Source organism: Astatotilapia calliptera, chromosome 16, assembly GCF_900246225.1.
Source record: "Astatotilapia calliptera chromosome 16, fAstCal1.2, whole genome shotgun sequence".
Taxonomy (NCBI): domain Eukaryota; kingdom Metazoa; phylum Chordata; class Actinopteri; order Cichliformes; family Cichlidae; genus Astatotilapia; species Astatotilapia calliptera.
The window spans coordinates 28,132,643-28,153,282 of record NC_039317.1 but is presented as its reverse complement, the minus strand read 5'-3'; the positions used below and the strand labels follow the sequence as shown (position 1 = coordinate 28,153,282).

At 41.8% G+C, this 20,640-nt stretch overlaps 1 protein-coding gene and 1 long non-coding RNA gene across 2 annotated transcripts; both read left to right on the top strand.

Moving 5' to 3' along the window:
- Positions 1–1,802: 1,802 nt before the first annotated feature.
- On the top strand, positions 1,803–2,356 carry LOC113008178 (uncharacterized). The gene is made up of 2 exons (XR_003269991.1): positions 1,803–2,107; positions 2,297–2,356. It is a non-coding gene; the product is annotated as an uncharacterized LOC113008178 (long non-coding RNA).
- Positions 2,357–7,054: 4,698 nt separating this feature from the next.
- LOC113008177 (uncharacterized) lies at positions 7,055–9,667 on the top strand. The gene is made up of 2 exons (XM_026145415.1): positions 7,055–9,418; positions 9,608–9,667. The coding sequence occupies exon 1, from the start codon at positions 7,109–7,111 to the stop codon at positions 9,074–9,076; it is 1,968 nt and encodes a 655-aa protein (XP_026001200.1). The 5' UTR covers positions 7,055–7,108; the 3' UTR covers positions 9,077–9,418; positions 9,608–9,667.
- The last annotated feature ends 10,973 nt before the right edge of the window (positions 9,668–20,640 follow it).

The following is a 20,640-nucleotide window of genomic DNA, read 5'->3' as shown; positions in this document are numbered from 1 at the left end:
AACAAAAGACAATTCTCTAACCTAAGCTCCCATCCAAACACAGGAAAAGCTTTCAACAAAGAGGCTTCTCACTCTACTAAATTACTGCAGTGCTGAACATTTACAGTGAATGAGAATTTACAATGATTCTACAGCAACTATTTGCAAAATAAAGCAATGCTCTTAAACATCAGATAACTACATTACAAAACTTTCACATTTTACAAAAGAAACCATCACTGAGGATTCCTCACACAAATTCACAGAACTACAAACAACCGGCTGGCTCTTTGTTGGGTGTAGAAGAGATAAAGGAAGCAGTAGATGACTTTCAGCTGGAGCTTAAAAGGCTGCTGTCTGTCAATCATCCAATCTGGACTTCAGGAGCTTGTTTGAATCAGCCAATCAGCAGTTCAGCTTGTTTCACCAGTCATTACCCAAACACACCCACATGCCAAGCCAGGGGGAGATTCAAAAAACACACATACCCACACACCAATATGGGAGGAACCACACATCAAAACAGAAAGCATGTGATCACTACCCACAACATTTGATTCAATCATAACACCTCCAATAATTGTGCTTCTAATAGAGTGAAAGAGAAGCTATCTCCTTCAGGTGTGTCTGTGTCTTCCTGACTGTATTCAAGGTTGTGTTAAAGTGAATTAAATATTTTATGTAAACTTCTGTTAGAAGGATTGTGAAATCGAGTCAGGTAAGTTTCCCTTTTGATGGAAAGAAAACTTTCCAGAGGTGTTATTAACGCCATACTCATCATGCCCTTCCTGTCCAGAGCAGTGATAACACCATAGAGATAAAAGCCTCCCCACCTTCAGTCTGATTTTAGGGTTTGAAGAAGTCATCCTGATGTACCACAAAAGACGCCCATCAGTAAGAGTGGTTGCCTCTTTACTGGGTTCCCCCGCTAATACAGCTACTTTTTAGGTCACTGAGAGTTTAATAAATTCTTCAAGGTTTCAAAGGTGACTTAATGTTATGGGACACTTTAGATGTGTAAGTAAAAAAAAGAGAAATTGGAGGAGCAAACATCCTCAGGACGTTTTCCCATCTTATCTTATCTCACTTCCCTTACCGTAACGTCAACAATCCATTCAAACAAAGAGAAGTTATGAACTTGATAACATCAGGGTTTATCAATCGAGATACAAGAGCATTCACGTCAGGGGCTGGGACCGAGCGTTTTGAGTTTATTTTGTATTTTTGAGCTTCTTATGTTAAGTTTGTGATAATTAGTTCTTGTGTTATTATTAGTTACGATTTAGTTGAGTTTTATTCTGGTTTTTGTTGCATTTATGTCTCCTTAGTTATGTGTCATGTTTCCTGTCCTGTCTGTCATGTGTTTGTGTGTCGTGTCCATCTTGTGAAGCTGGTGAGTCATGCCTACGTCTCTCCATGTTTCCTGTTTTATTTTGAAGAGTCTAGTGTTTCCATGTTCAGTGTGTTTTGTTTTACTTCCTCCTGTGGCGTCACGATCATTTGTGTCAGCTGTGTCTCCAGGTGTTTCCACTTCCCTCTTTACCGTTCTGTGTATTTAAGTCCTCTGTCTCCTTCTTTTCTTTTTCAGATCGTCTGCTTGTTTTCATGTGAGGTCATGTCAAGTCACAGAGTTTTCATTTCCTACTGTTCATGTTTGGACTGTTTCATAGTTACGTTGTTGCATGTTCCTGTTCAGTTTCATGTTCTTTTAAGGTTTCAGTTTAGTTTCGTCCTCGTTTTGCCTCGCCTTGTTTTTCTGGTTTTTGTGTCAATGAAGGCTCACCTTTTGTTTAAATACCAGTTCATTTCTTCCATGTCTGCTTTTGGGTCTGTTTCATAAACACACCAGCGTTCCCCGCCATGACAATTTACATGAAAGGGGTGGTCCTCACAGCCTAACCTGAGTGTAAATGACCCAGATTATTTGTTTATTTGATATTTTTCAAATAGTTAAATCCCTGAACGAATTATACCTTATAATATAGATTAAACTCTTATTTTGAAATTCGGAACGGGCAACTTCCGGGAAGGAAGATCGTACCGCAACTGCTTGCCGCAGAAAGGATTAATGAGAAGGTTATCGTTTTCCATCCATCTTAAAATTAGCATCTAGCTGGAAGGCGAACAGGTATGTTTGTGTGTTGTACTTGTTGTTTACATTTCGGACAATTTGTAAATGTATTACTTGATTGTTAATAAGTTTATGAGCGATCTAGCAGGCTGATGCTAGCACCTCCTGTGCCTTTTCTGTGAATTGATTAGCATAACAGAAACGTGGTTATATCAAGTGAATGTTTGTTTTATGTTATGGTTACAGCTCTTACGATGTGTCTATGGCAATTTGTGAATAAATGGGTTGGAATACCCCACCATGGTCCATCCGTAATGATCATTGAGTGCATCGTCTGAATAAAGTCCGGCTGGAATGCTACAGTAAGAGCTGATCCCCCGCATCATCCTGCTGCCATCCTGCACCACGGAACCACGAGGACGAGTCACGGAGCTGTGTTGCTATTCGTCTGGGATTGACAAGACATTTCACGGAGCAACTCAGTGCCATTCTATGGGTCTTCTAGACAGAGACTTTATAATCATCATGCAGCTGGCTTAATGGTTTGATGTGACGGTCAGAAAAGGTATGGAACATTTCATTCTAATCGACAAGGAAAGGACATTCATTCTCATCAGTGGTGGTTAAAGGGAGAGAGAAGGTCGTCAACTACTGTGGACATCTGCTGCATTAAGACACAACGGACATGAAGTAATAACAAGTGAAGTAATTTTGTTTATTGGTATTTACCACCACTACTGTATATTTATCATTCTTTCTACTGACCAAAAAGGGGGTGAAAGAGGGGCATTTAGTTCAATTTGTAACTGTACAATAGTAATGGTGTATTGATCTGTGTTTAGCATAAGAGGTTTACTTTACCACATCAGTTTGCAACAGCTAGCAGGTTGCATTTATTATTTTATACATTTCTTCTCAATGTTGTGTTGGTTATCCGCTTCTATTTCAACTTGGTTTAAAGTGCAAAGATTCTCCTCCCTTCTGTTAATGCAGCCTTTAAGTTATAGTAACCACAAGCAGCTCATTAACTAAAGCCTGCAAATTAGATAAGTAAATAACATAGACATGAAGGAAATGGAGACTCCCTCCTCACAAACAGAACTAGAGCATCAGATAGTCGACCTGCAGAATAAAATCAAAGGGCTTAAGGCGTCTCTTGAAGACACATCAGAAACTACGGAAATAGAACTTTTGGAGAAGGAAATTCAACGCCGAGAAGAAACGTTGAACAACTTACAAGGTGAGCTTAAGGAAGGCCTCCGACGTTCCACTCGAACAAAAATCCCAACTCCAAAGGCGCTCGAAATGCAGCAGGAGGAAGCAAGAAAAAGGGAAAGAAAGTTCATCTCAACGTACGAAAGATGGAAGATTCGAGCCCGAGAGTCAAGAGAGCAGCTCAAGTCAGACATTAGTAAAGGCGAGCTGGCATCTTTGATGGATTCTTTGGAGAAAGAGAAAGAAACTGTGTTAAACACTTACCTTGAAATACGAAGTCACATTACACCTTCTCCAGAATTAAGACGTCACGTTGACAGTTGTGAGGCAGTTACAGCCGAAATTATGAAAGTTACCTACGAGAGAATGTCAGATCTCGATGGTGATTATGATGCAGAACAAGTACATTGCCGTCTCAGGGAGCTGCTTAAGAACAGCTACGCACGCTCCATCTATGGATCCACTGCATCTAGAGTGACAAAGTCAATCCGTAGTCACAAAGGCACTACTCTAACACTCAAACAGGCGGATGCAGCAGCAGAGCTAGCTGCTAAGGAAGTCGAATTTGAAGGGTTGCTGGAAGAAGAGAGACAAATGGAGAAGATAGAGGAACAGCACAGAAAAATGGAAGTAGAAAAGCGCAGACTTGAACGCCTTCAAGCAGAAAAGAATTTGAGGGCTGCTCGGGCCAAACTGCAAGTCTACAGCCAGGTAGCCTCGCAGGAAGGCAGTCTCCATTCCTCTAATAGTTCAGTGGGAAATCATCATGTTCCCCCTGCTATCAACCCTCCAACTCCCACCGTCACAGCATCGCCACCCGACCTAAACGTGTCATCCCTTGCCCAAGCCCTACAAGACAGTATGGCTCTAAATAGACTTCCAGTTCCAGAGCCGTCTGTATTTAGTGGGGACCCCATTCAGTTCATTGAGTGGAAAACTTCATTCATGTCACTTATTGACAAAAAGGCCATCTCCCCAGCAGACAAACTTTATTACTTGAGGAAGTATGTAGGCGGCCCAGCTCGTAAAACATTAGAAGGAACTTTCTATAGGAATGACAGCGACGCTTATAAGGATGCGTGGAACAAACTGGATAACAGATATGGCCAAACCTTTATTATACAGAAAGCCTTCAGAGATAAGCTCACAGATTGGCCAAAGATCCAACCAAGAGATGCAGAAGGATTAAGAGACTTCTCAGATTTCTTAAACGCTTGCCAAGATGCAATGACACATGTGAAGAGCCTCGAAATACTGAACGACTGTGAAGAGAATAAGAAGCTAATCCTTAAACTACCAGAGTGGATAGCATCTCACTGGAACAGGAAGGTTACTGAAGCCTTAAAGGGCAATAAGGAATTCCCCAGTTTTAAGGACTTCGCCACATTTATGGCGACAGAGGCAGAGATTGCTTGCAATCCAATCACCTCAGCTTATGCCCTCCGCAGCTCTGAGTCGAGCACTGCAAAACAAGGCAGCAGAGACCCTAAGAGGAACAAGGCAAGCGTTCTAAACACACAGACTGAGGCTGACACCGAGAGGCTCAAGCCAGTTAAAGGAAAGGAAAGGTCTCCTTGTGCCTTCTGTCAAAATAATCAACACAGACTACATGGATGTCCCAAGTTTATTGCTAAAACTCTGGAGGAGCGTCGAGATTTTGTCAGAGAACATAAGCTCTGCTATGGCTGCACCAAACCTGGACATAGTGCAAAAGACTGTCGACATCGACACTCATGCAACACGTGCAAGGGTAAACATCCCACTTGTTTACACGATGACAACTATTTAAAGAAGGAAAGAGTTCTGCCACAGGAAACCACTATCCTGAGCAATGCCGGCCAAACGGAGGCTGCTGCAACTTCAATGTCAGTGATTACTGGACAGCCAACTAACACATCAATGATTGTGCCTGTGTGGGTGTCAAAAAGGGATACAGGAACTGAGAAACTGGTTTACGCCTTGCTGGACACGCAAAGCGACACGACGTTTGTTGACCAGGAACTGAGTGATGTATTAAAGGCAGATTCCTGTCCAGTTAAGCTGAAGTTAACTACTATGATTGGACGCGACGTGATCGTAAAGAGCCAAAGAGTCTCAGGGCTTTGTGTTCGGGGTTATCGCTCTTCCCTCCTCATCGACCTTCCTCCTGCTTATACCAAGGATTGCATACCAGTAAACAGAGCCCATATCCCAACATGCGAGACAGCTAAAAGGTGGAATCATCTCTCCAAGGTCATAGAAGAGATTCCACCTCTACAGGACTGTGAGGTTGGTTTATTGATAGGCTATAACTGCGCACGAGTAATGGCACCAAGAGACGTCATAACGGGAGGAGACGATGAGCCTTATGCAATTCGTACCGACTTAGGATGGAGCATAGTTGGTGGTACGTCGACATGCCCCGACACCTCAAGTACGGCGGGACAGTGCTTCCGAGTTGCAGTCAGGGAGCTCCCACCAGTCACTCCGGCAGATGCCATTCGCATTCTAGAGTCTGACTTTAAGGATGCTAAGGAAGACGGCAAACCAGTGTCTCAGGAGGACATCCTGTTCCTGGACAAACTCAAGAACCACATCGAAAAGAACAGTCTAGGTCACTACGAGATGCCGTTGCCCTTTAAGGAGAGACCTACCCTACCTGACAACAAACAGCTTGCAGTCATACGTCTGAGCCATCTAAAGAGGAAGCTGTTAAAGGATGAAGGGTACAAAGAACAGTATATCAAGTTCATGGAGGAGGTCATAGAAAGGGGTGATGCAGAGGAAGTCCACGATGATGGGAAAGAGGGCGAAAAATGGTACATACCTCATCACGGTGTATTCCACGACAAGAAGCCAGGCAAACTGCGCGTGGTGTTCGACTGCTCTGCCAAGTACAAGGGAACCAGTTTGAATGATCATCTGCTCACTGGTCCTGACCTGATGAACAATCTCAACGGTGTACTTCTTCGCTTCCGGTTGCACTCCACTGCATTGATGTGCGACATAGAGAAAATGTTTCACCAATTTCATGTGAAGAAGTCAGACCAGGATTACCTGCGCTTCCTTTGGTGGAAGAAAGGAGATCTCGGTGCACAGCCCCAAGAATACCGTATGAGGGTGCATATCTTTGGCGCAGCGTCATCGCCTGGCTGTGCAAACTACGGATTGAAGCATTTGGCTACAGAAAATAAAGACCGGTACCCATTAGGCTCTCAGTTCATTCTGAGAAATTTCTATGTCGACGATGGAGTCACAAGTACAGACAGCTCAGAGAAGGCTATCAAGTTAGCAGAAGAAGCCAGAAAACTTTGTGCCCTGGGTGGTCTTAGGCTCCACAAGTTTGTGTCCAATGACAAAGCTGTCCTGGTAAGCATACCAGCAACTGAACGTGCATCAGACATTAAAGACCTCAACCTTGCCTTTGATAACTTACCTTCAGAGAGAGCGTTGGGTATCCAATGGCACGTCGAATCAGACTGCCTGAAGATCAGCACCAACCTTAAGGAACAGCCTGCAACACGTCGAGGCATATTGTCCATTGTTGCATCCCTGTACGATCCCTTGGGTCTCATAGCCCCCTTTTTGCTCATTGGAAAGGAAGTGCTGCAGCAGATGTGCTGCCATGGAACAGGTTGGGATGACCCTCTAACCAACGAACTTCGTCCACGGTGGGAGAAATGGAAAAACGACCTCAACAACTTGGAGAGGATAAATATACCCCGAAGTTATGCCCCGGCAGATTTCGGAAGGGTTATTAAACGTGAGTTACATCACTTCTCCGACGCAAGCACTACGGGCTATGGACAGTGTTCATATCTGAGGCTTAGCAATGAAGAAGGAGACATCCACTGTGCTTTAGTCATGGCCAAATCTCGTGTCGCCCCAACAAAGGTCACCACGATCCCAAGATTAGAGTTGACGGCTGCAGTCATCTCTGTGAAAACCAGCAATGTTTTGAAGGAAGAACTTGGATATGCGGACATTGAAGAGCATTTTTGGACCGATTCCAAGGTTGTACTAGGGTACATCAATAATGAGGCTCGACGTTTTCATACATTCGTAGCCAACCGTATCCAGAAGATACATCTCTACACGAATCAAAGGCAATGGAGATACGTCCCTACTGACCAGAATCCTGCGGATCGTGCTTCTAGAGGTTGTTTTGTCCATGAGCTAATATCATCGGACTGGTTTACTGGCCCTGCATTTCTATGGGAAAAGGGAGTTGACCTCTCAGAAGAGGTGGCTCCGGAACTGTCAGTCGGAGATCCAGAAGTTAAGGAAACACGGACTCTAAACACGGAAACTGTAGAACAAGATTCTCTTACTTATCGGCTGGCAAAGTTCTCATCCTGGACTCGTGCCATCTGTGCAGTGGCTCGCATTCTTCGAAGGATCAACAAGGATAAGTCAATCGGCCTCTCTACAGTGCAGGAAAGAGAAGAAGCCGAGCGCCTCATCATCAAAGATCTGCAGAGACAAACATATTCGGAGGAAGTGCGGCTACTGAAGAAAGGTTGTCAGCTGCCACCTCATAACAAGCTACATCACCTCAACCCCTTCTTGGACAACAATGGTGTGATTAAGGTGGGAGGTCGACTCCGTGATTCAAACCTTCCTCTCTCAGTTAAACACCCTACCATCATTCCAAAGGAACATCATGTTACAAGGATGATCATAGCATACTGTCATGAAGAAGTCAAACATCAAGGCAAGGGGATGACTCTCAGTGCAATTAGGACAAGAGGTTACTGGATACCAGGAATTGGCAGGACGGTTGCATCCTATCTTCGCCGATGTGTAGTTTGTCGGAAGCTTCGGAGACGGACTGAAGAACAGAAAATGGCCGATCTCCCTCCAGAGCGAGTAAATCCATCTCCACCCTTTACCTACTGTGGAATGGATTGCTTTGGACCCTTCTATAGCAAGCAAGGACGTAGTGTGCGAAAACGATATGGTCTCCTTTTCACCTGCTTCTCCTCCAGAGCCATCCATATTGAAATGCTGGAGGATCTATCTACAGACTCATTCATAATTGGACTGCGCTGCTTCATTGCTATACGTGGAGCCGTACGCCAGATCAAATCTGACCAAGGCAGTAACTTCCTAGGAGCCAAGAATGAACTGCAGGAAGCCCTCACGGAATTAGATGGTGATAAACTGACGAACTTCCTTTCTAAGAAGCAGTGTGACTTCATCCTAAATGCTCCTGGATCAAGTCATGTTGGTGGAGTGTGGGAGCGTCAAATTAGAACAGTCAGGAGTGTTCTCAACGCGACCCTTGGACTCTCACCTGGAAACCTACCTGATGCTTCCCTCCGAGCATTCTTCTATGAAGCAATGACGATAGTTAATAGTCGTCCTCTCACTATTGAAAACCTACATGATCCCAACAGTCTTGAGCCACTGACACCAAACCACTTACTTACCCTGAAGCCTACCATGGCCCTTCCTCCCCCCGGCAAGTTCATAAGGGAAGATATGTATGCGAGAAAGAGATGGCGCCACGTACAATATTTGGCCGAGCAGTTCTGGAGCCGTTGGCAGAAAGAGTACTTAGCCAACATTGCCTTTAGACAACGCTGGCACACCCCAAAGAGAAACCTGCAGATCGGGGATATAGTCATAATGAAGGATGAAGACTTGCCCAGAAATGAATGGAGGTTGGGAAGAGTCGTAGAGACTACAATGGACAGAGATGGACTGGTTAGGAGAGTGAAGCTCTGTCTAGGTGACAGGAAACTTGGCAAAAATGGTGAACGTCTTACTAAGCGGTCAGTGCTCGAACGGCCAGTTCAAAAACTAGTCTTATTGTTGGAAGGTGACTAGTCCATTCCTTGCATACTATGCTTCTGTTGTTTGGTCATTATTTGTATTATGAAATCATTGTGTTCTTTCTTCCTATGTTTATGGAGTTATGTTTTTGAACACTAATGATTTGGTGGGAGTGTAAATGACCCAGATTATTTGTTTATTTGATATTTTTCAAATAGTTAAATCCCTGAACGAATTATACCTTATAATATAGATTAAACTCTTATTTTGAAATTCGGAACGGGCAACTTCCGGGAAGGAAGATCGTACCGCAACTGCTTGCCGCAGAAAGGATTAATGAGAAGGTTATCGTTTTCCATCCATCTTAAAATTAGCATCTAGCTGGAAGGCGAACAGGTATGTTTGTGTGTTGTACTTGTTGTTTACATTTCGGACAATTTGTAAATGTATTACTTGATTGTTAATAAGTTTATGAGCGATCTAGCAGGCTGATGCTAGCACCTCCTGTGCCTTTTCTGTGAATTGATTAGCATAACAGAAACGTGGTTATATCAAGTGAATGTTTGTTTTATGTTATGGTTACAGCTCTTACGATGTGTCTATGGCAATTTGTGAATAAATGGGTTGGAATACCCCACCATGGTCCATCCGTAATGATCATTGAGTGCATCGTCTGAATAAAGTCCGGCTGGAATGCTACACTGAGCTAATTATACAAAGGTAAACAAAACTATAATATAAGAAAAATATGAAGAGATTAAGCTCATAAGACAGAATGAAAGCAACAAAGCAAGGGGAAGGAATGACTCCTGTCTCAGCAGGAAGAAGCCAATAGCAGAATCATAACCAGACTCAGAGAGGGGAAGCCATCATTTCAAAGTGAATGTGTGTGCATTTTAACACACAGACACACACACACACACACACACACACACACACACACACACACACGGTGTTGAAGAAAAAAAAAGTGTTTTGTTTTTTTTAACACTTAAGCCATTAAGACTGAGAAAGGCCTACTATTTCAATAAACTCTGGTTTATATGAAGTCAGGAGGGAATGCTGGCAAAAATGCTGACCGTGTGGGGCCTCATTAATACAGATCTAGAGACCAGTTAAAAACCCTCTGGCAACTGGCAACTACCAGGTGAGCAGGTAGTTTCCCCCATGGTTGCATGCATCTTGTTACTGGCATTCACTAGAGGTTGCATGGTGCTGCACAGAAGACTTCATGGTGATTGCTTGGGACTTTTTTCTTTAGGACTGAAGAAGCCTCTTGGATGAGAGGTGAAAAGTCTTCACATTCCTAAAGAGGTCCACTTGTCTTCTTTTTTCAGTCAGTACAATACAGCTTTTACTTTGAAGGTGAACGGTCTCAGGACTTCTGTTCAGTGATGGTGGGCATAGCTGACCTTCTCTCTCAAACTATCTGTCTTCAGTCTTAATGGAGTGTCCCTTTTCCATTAGGCGCCGATGCACAGTTGAGTCCTGCCCTAAAGATGTGACTCTCCTCCTGTCTCATGCAGTGTTGGGTGTAATGCGTTACTAAGTAACGCTTTACTGTAATTAAATTACTTTTCCACTGAAAAAGTAGAGTAACTAATTACTGTTCATTTTTAGGTATTTTAATTACAGTTACTTACAATGTACTTGCGTTACGTTGTAAAATAATTAAACTCGCTGAATATCATTATTTAATTTCAATAATTTATCTTCTAAACGTAGAAGTAAACTCTGCCGCTTTAACATCGCTGTAGTGCAGCTGCACGTCATTTCGCGCCAGTTTTCTGCATAGTCGTATTCTAAAGCGGAAGATGTCGGACTCGGCTGAAGCGAGTGGAAATGAAATGGACATACTCTTCACTTTTCAGAAACAAGCAGACAAGAATATTACAGTAATATGTAAGCTCCTGGGGAGAAAAAACTATTGGCCGCTGTTAATAGCACGAGTAATCTACTGAAGCGCCTGACAGGAGAGCATAGACGAACACTTCTGAGTGATCCTTGTTCATCATCCATGGATAACACCGCGGCAACTCCTGCTAAGCAGCAAAACTTGATTTTACTTCAGCAGCACAGAAAGCGTCTGAAGGTCAGCTTAAAAAAAGGAATGCAGGCTACATTGTGGAAGAGATGCTACCGCTGCGTACTGTAGAGTCTACGTCTTTTAAAAAAATGTATTTATTATTTAAAGAGTTTAATTTCTATTGTTTGTCCACTCAAGGTTTATGGGGATTTTAAGAAGTATTTAGTTAAATTACTTATTTAGTAATTAGGTTACTTTTCTGACATAGTAATTAGATAAGTATTTTAAATACAATATTGACTTAGTAATTAGTAATTAATTACTTTTTTAAAGTAACTTACCCAACACCGGTCTCATGCACCTGTGGATTGGTTGTTTCTTCTCTCCTACGTGAAGTCTGAGCACTCCTCAGCGCACTGCACATCGTACACAGCATTCATCAGTTTGCATGCAGGTGTTTTGTCCTGATGATGAACCAGCTCTTGTTAGTCTCTGAGGGTCTTACTGGGTCTGAAGTGCACTAGGATGCTTGTTTGCAGAACTACAGTGTTGTCAATGTCTGAGGTTCTTTCCTGTACAAATTACATAAAAATGATGTAAAGGAAGGTTTATGCTGTTCAGTTATTGTGTGCCCAGCTCCTCCTTCAATTTTATATTTATTTTACCTGCTAATATTTATGTTATTATGTTGTTACAACCATCCTTTAGTCTTTTTACTGCATCACGGTGGTGCTGGATGATTATTTCTGTGGCAAATAATCCTGTCTGGCTTGGGTACTGTCAAAATGTGGCATCCCATAACGCCCTTTGTTTGGGAAACACAGCTTTAGTTTTTGGAAGCGCTCACTAAGGTCAGCTTGACCATCTGCTGCTCTATGTCATAATGTGTACATTTGCCAGCCGAGCGGGGCTCACACTCTACCTCTTGGAGAGACTCAAAAACCGCCCCCGCCCCATCTATGATCGCCAGCCAGACACATTAACATCCTCATGCAAATGCCTTCCCTCTGCCAAGGATATTACCTTGGCTATTCTGCACAGGCTGTGGAGGTTAATTAAACATGTTAGAAATAATAAGTCAAAACATGAACAGCTACGGTATCATTAGATTTGATTTATCATCGGGTTTAAATTAATAGTATTACTTTCTTTTCAGGGCAGCAAGCACGTCACATTAGGGGTCACATTAAGATTCAGAGCGATGGTAAATCTCCGCTTATCTTGTTTCTATAGCGGCCCACATTGGCATTATCTGTGTCTTTTTAAAGAGAGATAATCTTGACAAAGATGAAAGAGGCACTGATGAAGAGAATATGACAGATAGGCTGTGGCTTGTCTCTTTTCCTACCATCTCTGATTGCTCTTAGCCGCGAGGGGAGTGGATCCATCCCTCCTCCAAAGTCCTATCACCCTCCACATCTCTGGCTGCCTCCTTGATATGTCCTCCTGGACTCCATCTTATCCACTTCTATACAGCCCTCAGACTTCAGCCGCTTTTATCTCCACTCTTCTCCCCAGACTCCTCCAAGTTCAGGCCCCAAATGATTAAAAAAGAAGCCCTTCAACAACCTTGATGTCCTCCTTCTGCTCTTCAGCTTGACCATGCTCTTTGTAGTTTACTGAAGGAAAAGCAACAAAAAGGAAGATCAGACAGAAGCGAGGGCTTTGGGCTGTGACAACTTTAATTTTAATGGATGATTTCTGCGTAAACCTCTTTAAAACTGCTGCGAGTTCATGTTAATACCGATGTTCGAACTCACATGTTAACGGCATATTTTCTGCTTTCATGTCTCCTGTGAGTCCAAACTGGAATTTTTCATTTTTAAATCGTTTTCTGAAATAAAAGCAGGAGCACCCTGACTATTTTGAGTCAGAGTACTAGAGGTGATTGAACCTTTTATCAGGACGCTTTAAAAGGATACAAAAGAGTGTGCACTTGTGCCCCAGATGGTAAAAACACTACTGTGTATGACGAGGTTTATTTCAAGCTTAACTTCATTTGTATTTGGCCTCCATTAATAATAACTCACAGTACCTCTCTGATTTTGGGGGTCACTTAGAAAATGTCCTTGTTTCTGAGAAAGCTTCTTTTTTTTATCTGATGTAATATTTTAATTGAACAGGAAAGCTTTAAGGATGAATCGGAGTCATTCATCGTAAGTCATTCATGGCATATAAAGTCCCATTTTCACTCCCGTGTTCCAGCACCACATTACGTTATCTCATGAAAGTTTATCACGCTAAAAGGCTGATTTATCACACTGACATGGCTTAAAACTGATGTACTGATAAAGGAAGCAATGCATTTCATGTCAGATCGGTTATTTTCACGACCAGCAAGAACTGTAATTAAATAATTTTGTATAACAATGTCAGCTGAAGGTGTAGTATGTGTGCTCTTCTGTTGTCTGATTTAGAAAAGCATTGTTTATAAGCCAAATATTATATTGCATTATTATATCCATCCATTCTGTTCCACTTATGCTGATCAAGGGTCTCAGGAGGGGTTGAGACTATCCCAACTACCACAGGGGGAGAGATGGGGTACACCCTGGAACCATTTTCATTCACACCCATGGGCAATTTATATTCACCAGTTCACTTAAACCCACAAACTTCCTGTCTTTGGACTGCAGGAGGAAGCCAAAGTACCCGGAGAGAACCCACGCAAACAGATAGTGGATTCAAACCCAGGACCTTCTTGCCGTGAGGCAACAGTGCTGCCCTTAAAATAAAATAAAAAAGTGTTAAAATCAGAATGGGAGACTTGAAAACATATTTAACTGGCAATGACACAGATATTAACCTGGACATTAATCAGCCCAGTCTCGTAGCAGTTTGTTAAAAAAGGACTGGGTAGGACCTATAGTGTTGTGTGTGTATACATATACATACATATGTGTACGTATAGATAGGTATAGGTAGTCACCGGCCACTTTATTAGTTACACCTTGCTTGTACTGCGTTGGATTCCTTTTTACCTTCAAAATCAACTTTATTCTTTATGACACAGATTCAGCAAGTTCAGCAAACTCCACAACACTCAGGTAGGCTGTGGTGTTTAAACAAAGCTCTGTTGGTATTAAGGGGCCCAAACTGTGCCACAAAATCTCCTCCACACCATTACACCACCAGCTGTCTGAACTGTTGATGCAAGGTAGCATCAATCCATGCTTTCATGTTGTTTATATGCTAAATTCTGATCCTTCAGTCTTCATGTCGCTGCAGAAATTGGCAACGACTGTGTAGTTTTGGTGAGCCTGTGTAGACTGTAGCCTCAGTTTCCTGTTCTCAGCTGACAGAACCTTCAAGGTTCAACATGTTGTTCATTCAGAGATGTCCTTCTGCAAACCTTCATTATAATGATATTGTAATGATATCTACATGCCTAAAGTCAGACATTAAGAGCCGTGTGATTTTCTGATCCATTGTACCTAATGTAGTGGCCAGTGAGTGTAGTACTACATTCTTGTTTGTCTGGAACAGAACTCTGTATTTTTGTTTGCTCATGTTCAGTCCCAGTTTCCTGTTCTCTCCTCGCATTTTGTGATTTTGGATTTCTAGACTTGTTTCAGCATTAAAACTCGCTTTTCTTTTAAATTATTCTGCCTCAAATGTCCAGCATTTGCATTCTCACCAGTACAGCCCAACAGGCAGTAAACCACCAGACTATTCAAATATATACGATGTATTACATAAATAAGTACAATATATTTTATGCATTGCAGAATTTAAGATGTTATACTTCTGTTACGTCCACTGTCGCCTAGCAGAGCCGGGTCGTAACAACTTCCCTTTTTCGTCATTAAATGTGCAGAATGAAGTGATTTGAAAATCATCGAAATCTCCTATGGAAAAAATAAATATAAAGTACAGAACACAAATTTTATTCAAAAACTGTTTGTTATGTTGAATGTGATATATGTGTGGGGAAGGTAAGGCGGTCTTTAGCCTGAGACATAACGCCTCTGAAAAGCCATTAAAATAAAGTCGATATAACCTGTTCATTAGTGATGCTGATGCGTTGGAATTTTAAAATCAGCTTTTTCTCAGATGCACTTGTGCTCCAAAAGATAAATGAACACTTCAGCATCCGTTCAAATGCCTTTTGGCCGTGACATAAGCATGAAATATTCAAAGTGCGGTTGTGATGAACACCGAAACATCGCCGCGTTCTGTCTGCTCAGGGCTGAGATTTTTAAAAATGCAATATTTATTCATCTTGAGGGCTGTATACAGAGAGAGCAGCTACTCCTGAAATATTAGATCTGTTCACTCTCCTGGACAGAATGACTCCAATTTTCCTAGAGACTCTCTGGATTTCAGCAGAGGTAGTTTGGGGGAAAAAAGCTTTAAAGGGAGATCTAGCAGAAAACTTTTAAATGTAGGAAAATCCATCACAGTACACGAAGCTTGAATCTGTACTGAAAGAGAGCTGAGGCCGTCTGGCACGTGGCGAGAGACTGGGACTTTCAAACTGGGCTGTAATGGAATTAAATTACACACAATGGTGCAAAATAAGAACCAGAGTTAAGTGTTTTTGCCTGATTCAGTGCTGTGTGATAGTATTCTTCAACTTAATCTTCTTTTTCCAACACTCAGTATGATTTGAAAAAGAAATGTGGAGACATTTTAAAGCAATAAAAATGTTATTTTTTTCCCCTATCGGTCAGTAACCAAGTGTCAGCTGTACTTCACAAATGAGATCCTTGAATTAATCTTGAGATCTGACCACACAAACTGAAATATTTGGAATCGCGTTAGAAAAACACGCACTGAAACATCAAATCCAAAGACCTCTCTGAAGTCTGTCACACTAAAAATGTGACAGGGCAAAGATCAGGATGCATTCCTAAAGCATTAAGTGTTCACAGGAACACGGTGGCTTCAGTAACTGTGAACTGAAAAACTCTGAAGGCCTCAAGACTCTTCAGAGTCTGATGCTGCCCCTAACATCAGCAATCCAGCTAATCAGTCACACGTTGATGGGACTTGCTAAATCAGTCGGGGGTTTCCCAGTCTGGCACTTTCACATCAAAGAGGCAGAGCTGCATATTTTACAAAGGAATAGAAATTATGATGTTAGAAAAACGAGGTTAACCAGGCTCGCGTGTGTGTGTGTGTGTGTGTGTGTGTGTGTGTGTGTGTGTGTGTGTGTGTGTGTGTGTGTGTGTGTGTGTGTGTGTGTGTGTGTGTGAGAGACCAAAAATTTACTGTGTTACTATACTTGTTGGGATCAGGGCCCATAAGTTTGAAGGCATTTTTGAGGCTCAAAATTTGGTTTTAGTGTCAGCGTTACAGTAAAGTTATGGTTTAGGTTTAGGCATTAATTTTTGATGGCTAGGTTTAGGGTAAGCAGCTAAGGGAAAGCATTATGACAATTAGATGTCCTCACAAGGATATAAAAGGCAAGTATGTGTGTGTGAGAGAGAGAGAGAGAGGAAAGAAATAAGTGCTAATATTGAAAAACACTGTATAAATGTGTGTGTGCACTTTAAGCATTTGGAGAAACACCAAAGTCAGTTTAAAGGTACTTTTAGTACTGACACGAATTCTGCAGAATTCAACTAAACTTCTCACCACCAGAGGGCAGTGTTTTACCAGTGGGTCTGTTGAGATGTTTTCAGATACGCACTTTTAACTTTTGATATTTATTTTTGGTCTTAAGGTTTTTACACACTGGACACATAAAATTCATACAAATATTTCTTATGTTAAAAATATTTTTGTGACTCATTATTCTAAATACAACCTTCACACTGCCTCACAGTCTACTTATATGTCAAGTTGCGTAATTTCGCAGGATGAATTTGCGATTTTTTTTTTAACCAAACTCAATTTTTTGGATCTGAAAAAACAGATATGACCAATCAGGTCAGTGCATTTTTGGCAACAAGTGCACTGGTAGTGAATGTACAATGATATGGAAACAGTAAAATGATAAAAAATTTTAGCGCATTTTAGCGCAGAAGCACAGCTGCTCTCAGTCAAACGTTTCTCTGAAATTCCCTGAAATTATTTCTCTGCCTCCGCAGATGTGATCGCAACTCTTCTCAAACTGCCCCACTGACATCTTGAAATATGTACGAAAGCATCCGTGATACATCTTTAAGTCCCAGATCAAACCATGAAGTTCTCCCTGCTGCTGCCTTCTTCTGACAGATGAACTCAGAAACTCCTTTTCTTCCTTTTGCTGGTCTGGAAACATCTGGACCAGCTCTTCGTGGCTTGATTTAAATTTCATCTTTTTTCGAGGATTAATTTTCTGTAACAAAGCAACGATTTCAGTGTCTGTATATGTAACACAACTAGTTTAACATTTGCATCTGAAAAGTTCTGAATTTCCTTTCACTTTTTTCCAACACCATCGGGCGGGGCCATCTGCTGCGACCGGTTGGGGTGGGAGAAGGAAAACAGGATAAAGACATGCCGTGGAAGAGAGACATAGATTAATAACGTCCACAAATATTCACCATTTGCTCTGAGTTGAAGTGAAACTTGAAAAAGTGGGACGCAACAGAAACATGTAATATTGTCCTTCAAAGTAAAAGCTGTTCATTATTGCTCCCCCCAAGAAATTTCAAAAGGCACAACCTTTACTTTGAAGGAGAACGCTCTATCACAGTGATTTGTATGTGTTTATCTACCTCAAACATACCCTCATCCAGAGCAGACTAAGTGTGCAGCATTAAGTTACCACGGCAATGAATCCTGGTAAGAAACCTAAAGTTACCTTAAATTCTGCTTCATAGTTGAAACTTGTGATGTCGGTCCTCCTGCATTTATAATGTTTTTTCAACAAGACAGTAACCATCAGGGCCAAAATCACCCCTGACTCTGGATTGAGTACGTTAATTTCTAAGGATGTGTTCAAACAAGACTCTGAGGATTAATCTGACCTTTCCACTGACAGTCACTGACTCTCCTGATTTGCCAAATTAGACAGTAAAGCTGTGCAGTATCACCCCACTTCTTTGTTGCCGTTTAGCCAGTAGGTATTGTAATGAAACTCTGCTCTGATATTACTCTGAAGGACGCTATCATTCCTGTCATGATGACAGTAATAACTATAAAACATCCGCTGCAGAGCTGCACAGCTCTCCTGCACCTTCTTGCTGATGCAGGCTACAGTGACCAACCAGCTGTCACCTACATGATGTCTGATTTCATATTACGGTGTGAGGTCTGTCAGCCTTCATCCTGTGATTGGCACTCACTCAAGAGAGCCAACATCTGATTTCTGGCCAGTTATTGAAGATAAACGGATATTACTTTCTTTTATGAAGCAAAGAGACCGGCAATCACTGCAGTGCGTGTGTCATTAGCCCTCAAATGAATCAGGACAATGGCCGTGCCAAGTGAGAGCGGCGGCAATTTAGGCTGCAAAGAGGAAATGCCCTGTCAAATCGATCTGCCTGCTGTGACATATCAGTATTTAACCTTCCTGCAGTCTCTATCTGAATGGTGTCGGCACATGATTTTGCACACCGGGCTGCTGTGGAGAATTGTTCCTCCCACTCCTCAGACCTTTCACCTGCTGCAAAGGAAAAAAAGTTGCTCAAAGGACGTCTTTACTGAGCAGGGTCTTCATTTTGCAGCGTACGTGGAGCATTTAGACCCAAATGGATTGCATGTTCATGCAAAGGCATACAAGAACAGTTAGGAAGGAAAAGAGCAACCCCCGGGATGCAGGGAGAGTGACATCTGTTGGGCACATGGGGAACTACGTCTCTGTATGTTATTTAATGTTCCTGAAAGAAAGACTGACACTACTCAAAAAGCTCAACTTCTCCAAAGACATTTTTTCCCAACTCCAAACACAGTAAAACACTGCATATTTTATCACACAAGAATTCATTTAAACTTTGCCTTAGGTGATGTGCACTGTAAACAAAAACCCTGTCCGGTTAATGCAGATGTCAGAAGCTTGATGCGTCCTTGCCTGCTAACAACAATGCCACACAAAAACCATTGCAAAGCTCTTTTTTTTTTACAAATTGACTTCCTGTCAGGGGGATTAGTCCATTTAAATGCAGATTTCTACCTGGTGTTGTGCCGTATTGTCTGACTCTCAGTGAGAAACGATTAAGTGCATGGGCGGGGTGCGACACCCCCCCCTCCATTTAGATGAAGCTTTTGCCTCCAAGTTTATTTGTCATTCGCACAGAAGAGATCCAAATGCTGAAGACAAGACTTTAATAAGTGGTTCCCAAGGACCAAAGTGACAGCTGAGAAAAACCGCTGAGCCGTCTGGAGAAATAATAGAGGCTGTTGCGTTATGCGTAGATTTCACACATTTTTTTGGAATTTGAAGAGGACAGATTTACAGCTCCGGTACACAGTTAAAAGTGCCCAGACACCTGAGCACAACACACTGACACTGATGTACCAAAACATTAAAAACACTCAGAAATGAAACCAGTATTGTTGGTTATTTTGGCAAGTGAGCAGTCAGTTTTTAAAGTCAGTGTGCTGGCTGCAGGGAGAATGGCCTTGTGCAAAGATACTGGGGATTTTAACAAAGGTCAGATTTTAAAAAAGCTGAAAACCATGAACCCAAAATACGCCCGTAACCTTTTTAAGGTTTGCTAAAAGAAGATGGTACATTTGAAAATCCATCCATCCATCCTCTTCTACTTATGTGTCAAGTTGCATCAAGCTAAACAGGCATCCAGACATCATTTTTCACAGCAAAATGGAAGCGATAAAGTGCTGTGAAAAGTATGTGCCCCTTCCCTGCTTTCCTAGCTTTTTGCTTATGTCACACTTTCATGTTTCAGAATATCAAACAAGTTTCAACACTGACATATTTACTGTGGTTATCTTTGTCTTATGTAGTCTTTAAATGATGATTTCATTTTTTAAGAAGTGTGTGAAAAATTAAACACCCTCTAAACCCAACACCTGGTTGTGCCATTCTTGGCAGCAAGAACTGCAATCAGACATTTGCAATGGTTGCGAGAGAGTAATCTCCTGTTTGAGGTCACACTAAAGAATTCAACTGGATTTAAGTTTAGGCAATGACTAGGCCGCTCCAAAACCTTCATTTATTTATTTATTTATTGAGTCATTCAGAGGTGGACCTGCTGGTGTGTTTCTGATGATTGTCCAGCCACCAGTTTATGTCCTGAAGCAAAACAATCTCCTTCAGGATTTTCTGGTAGAGAGCAGAATTAACGATTCCACCATTTACAACAATTCATCTATATCCTGAAGCAGCAAAGCACCTTCAGACCATCACACTACCACCACCATGTTTGACTGTTGCTATAATCTTCTTTTTATGAATTGCTGAGTTACTTTTACGCCACATATAATGAGATTCAAACCTTCCAAAAGTTTCAGCTTTTGTTCCATCAGTCCGGAGAATATTTCCCCAAAAGTCTCATCTCACATTCCATCAAGCAAATGTGAGATGAAACTTTTCTCTTTGGAAAATACCTCAACAAAACAAAAAGCGCAAACTGTTGCTGACTAAAAAGAACACAAACTAAAATTGAAGAGGCATGATAAATAACAAGAGAGATGCAACTCAAAACAAACTTGACTAGTTTAAAAGCAGCAAATGTGATTAACTTTATGAGGTGTGCTA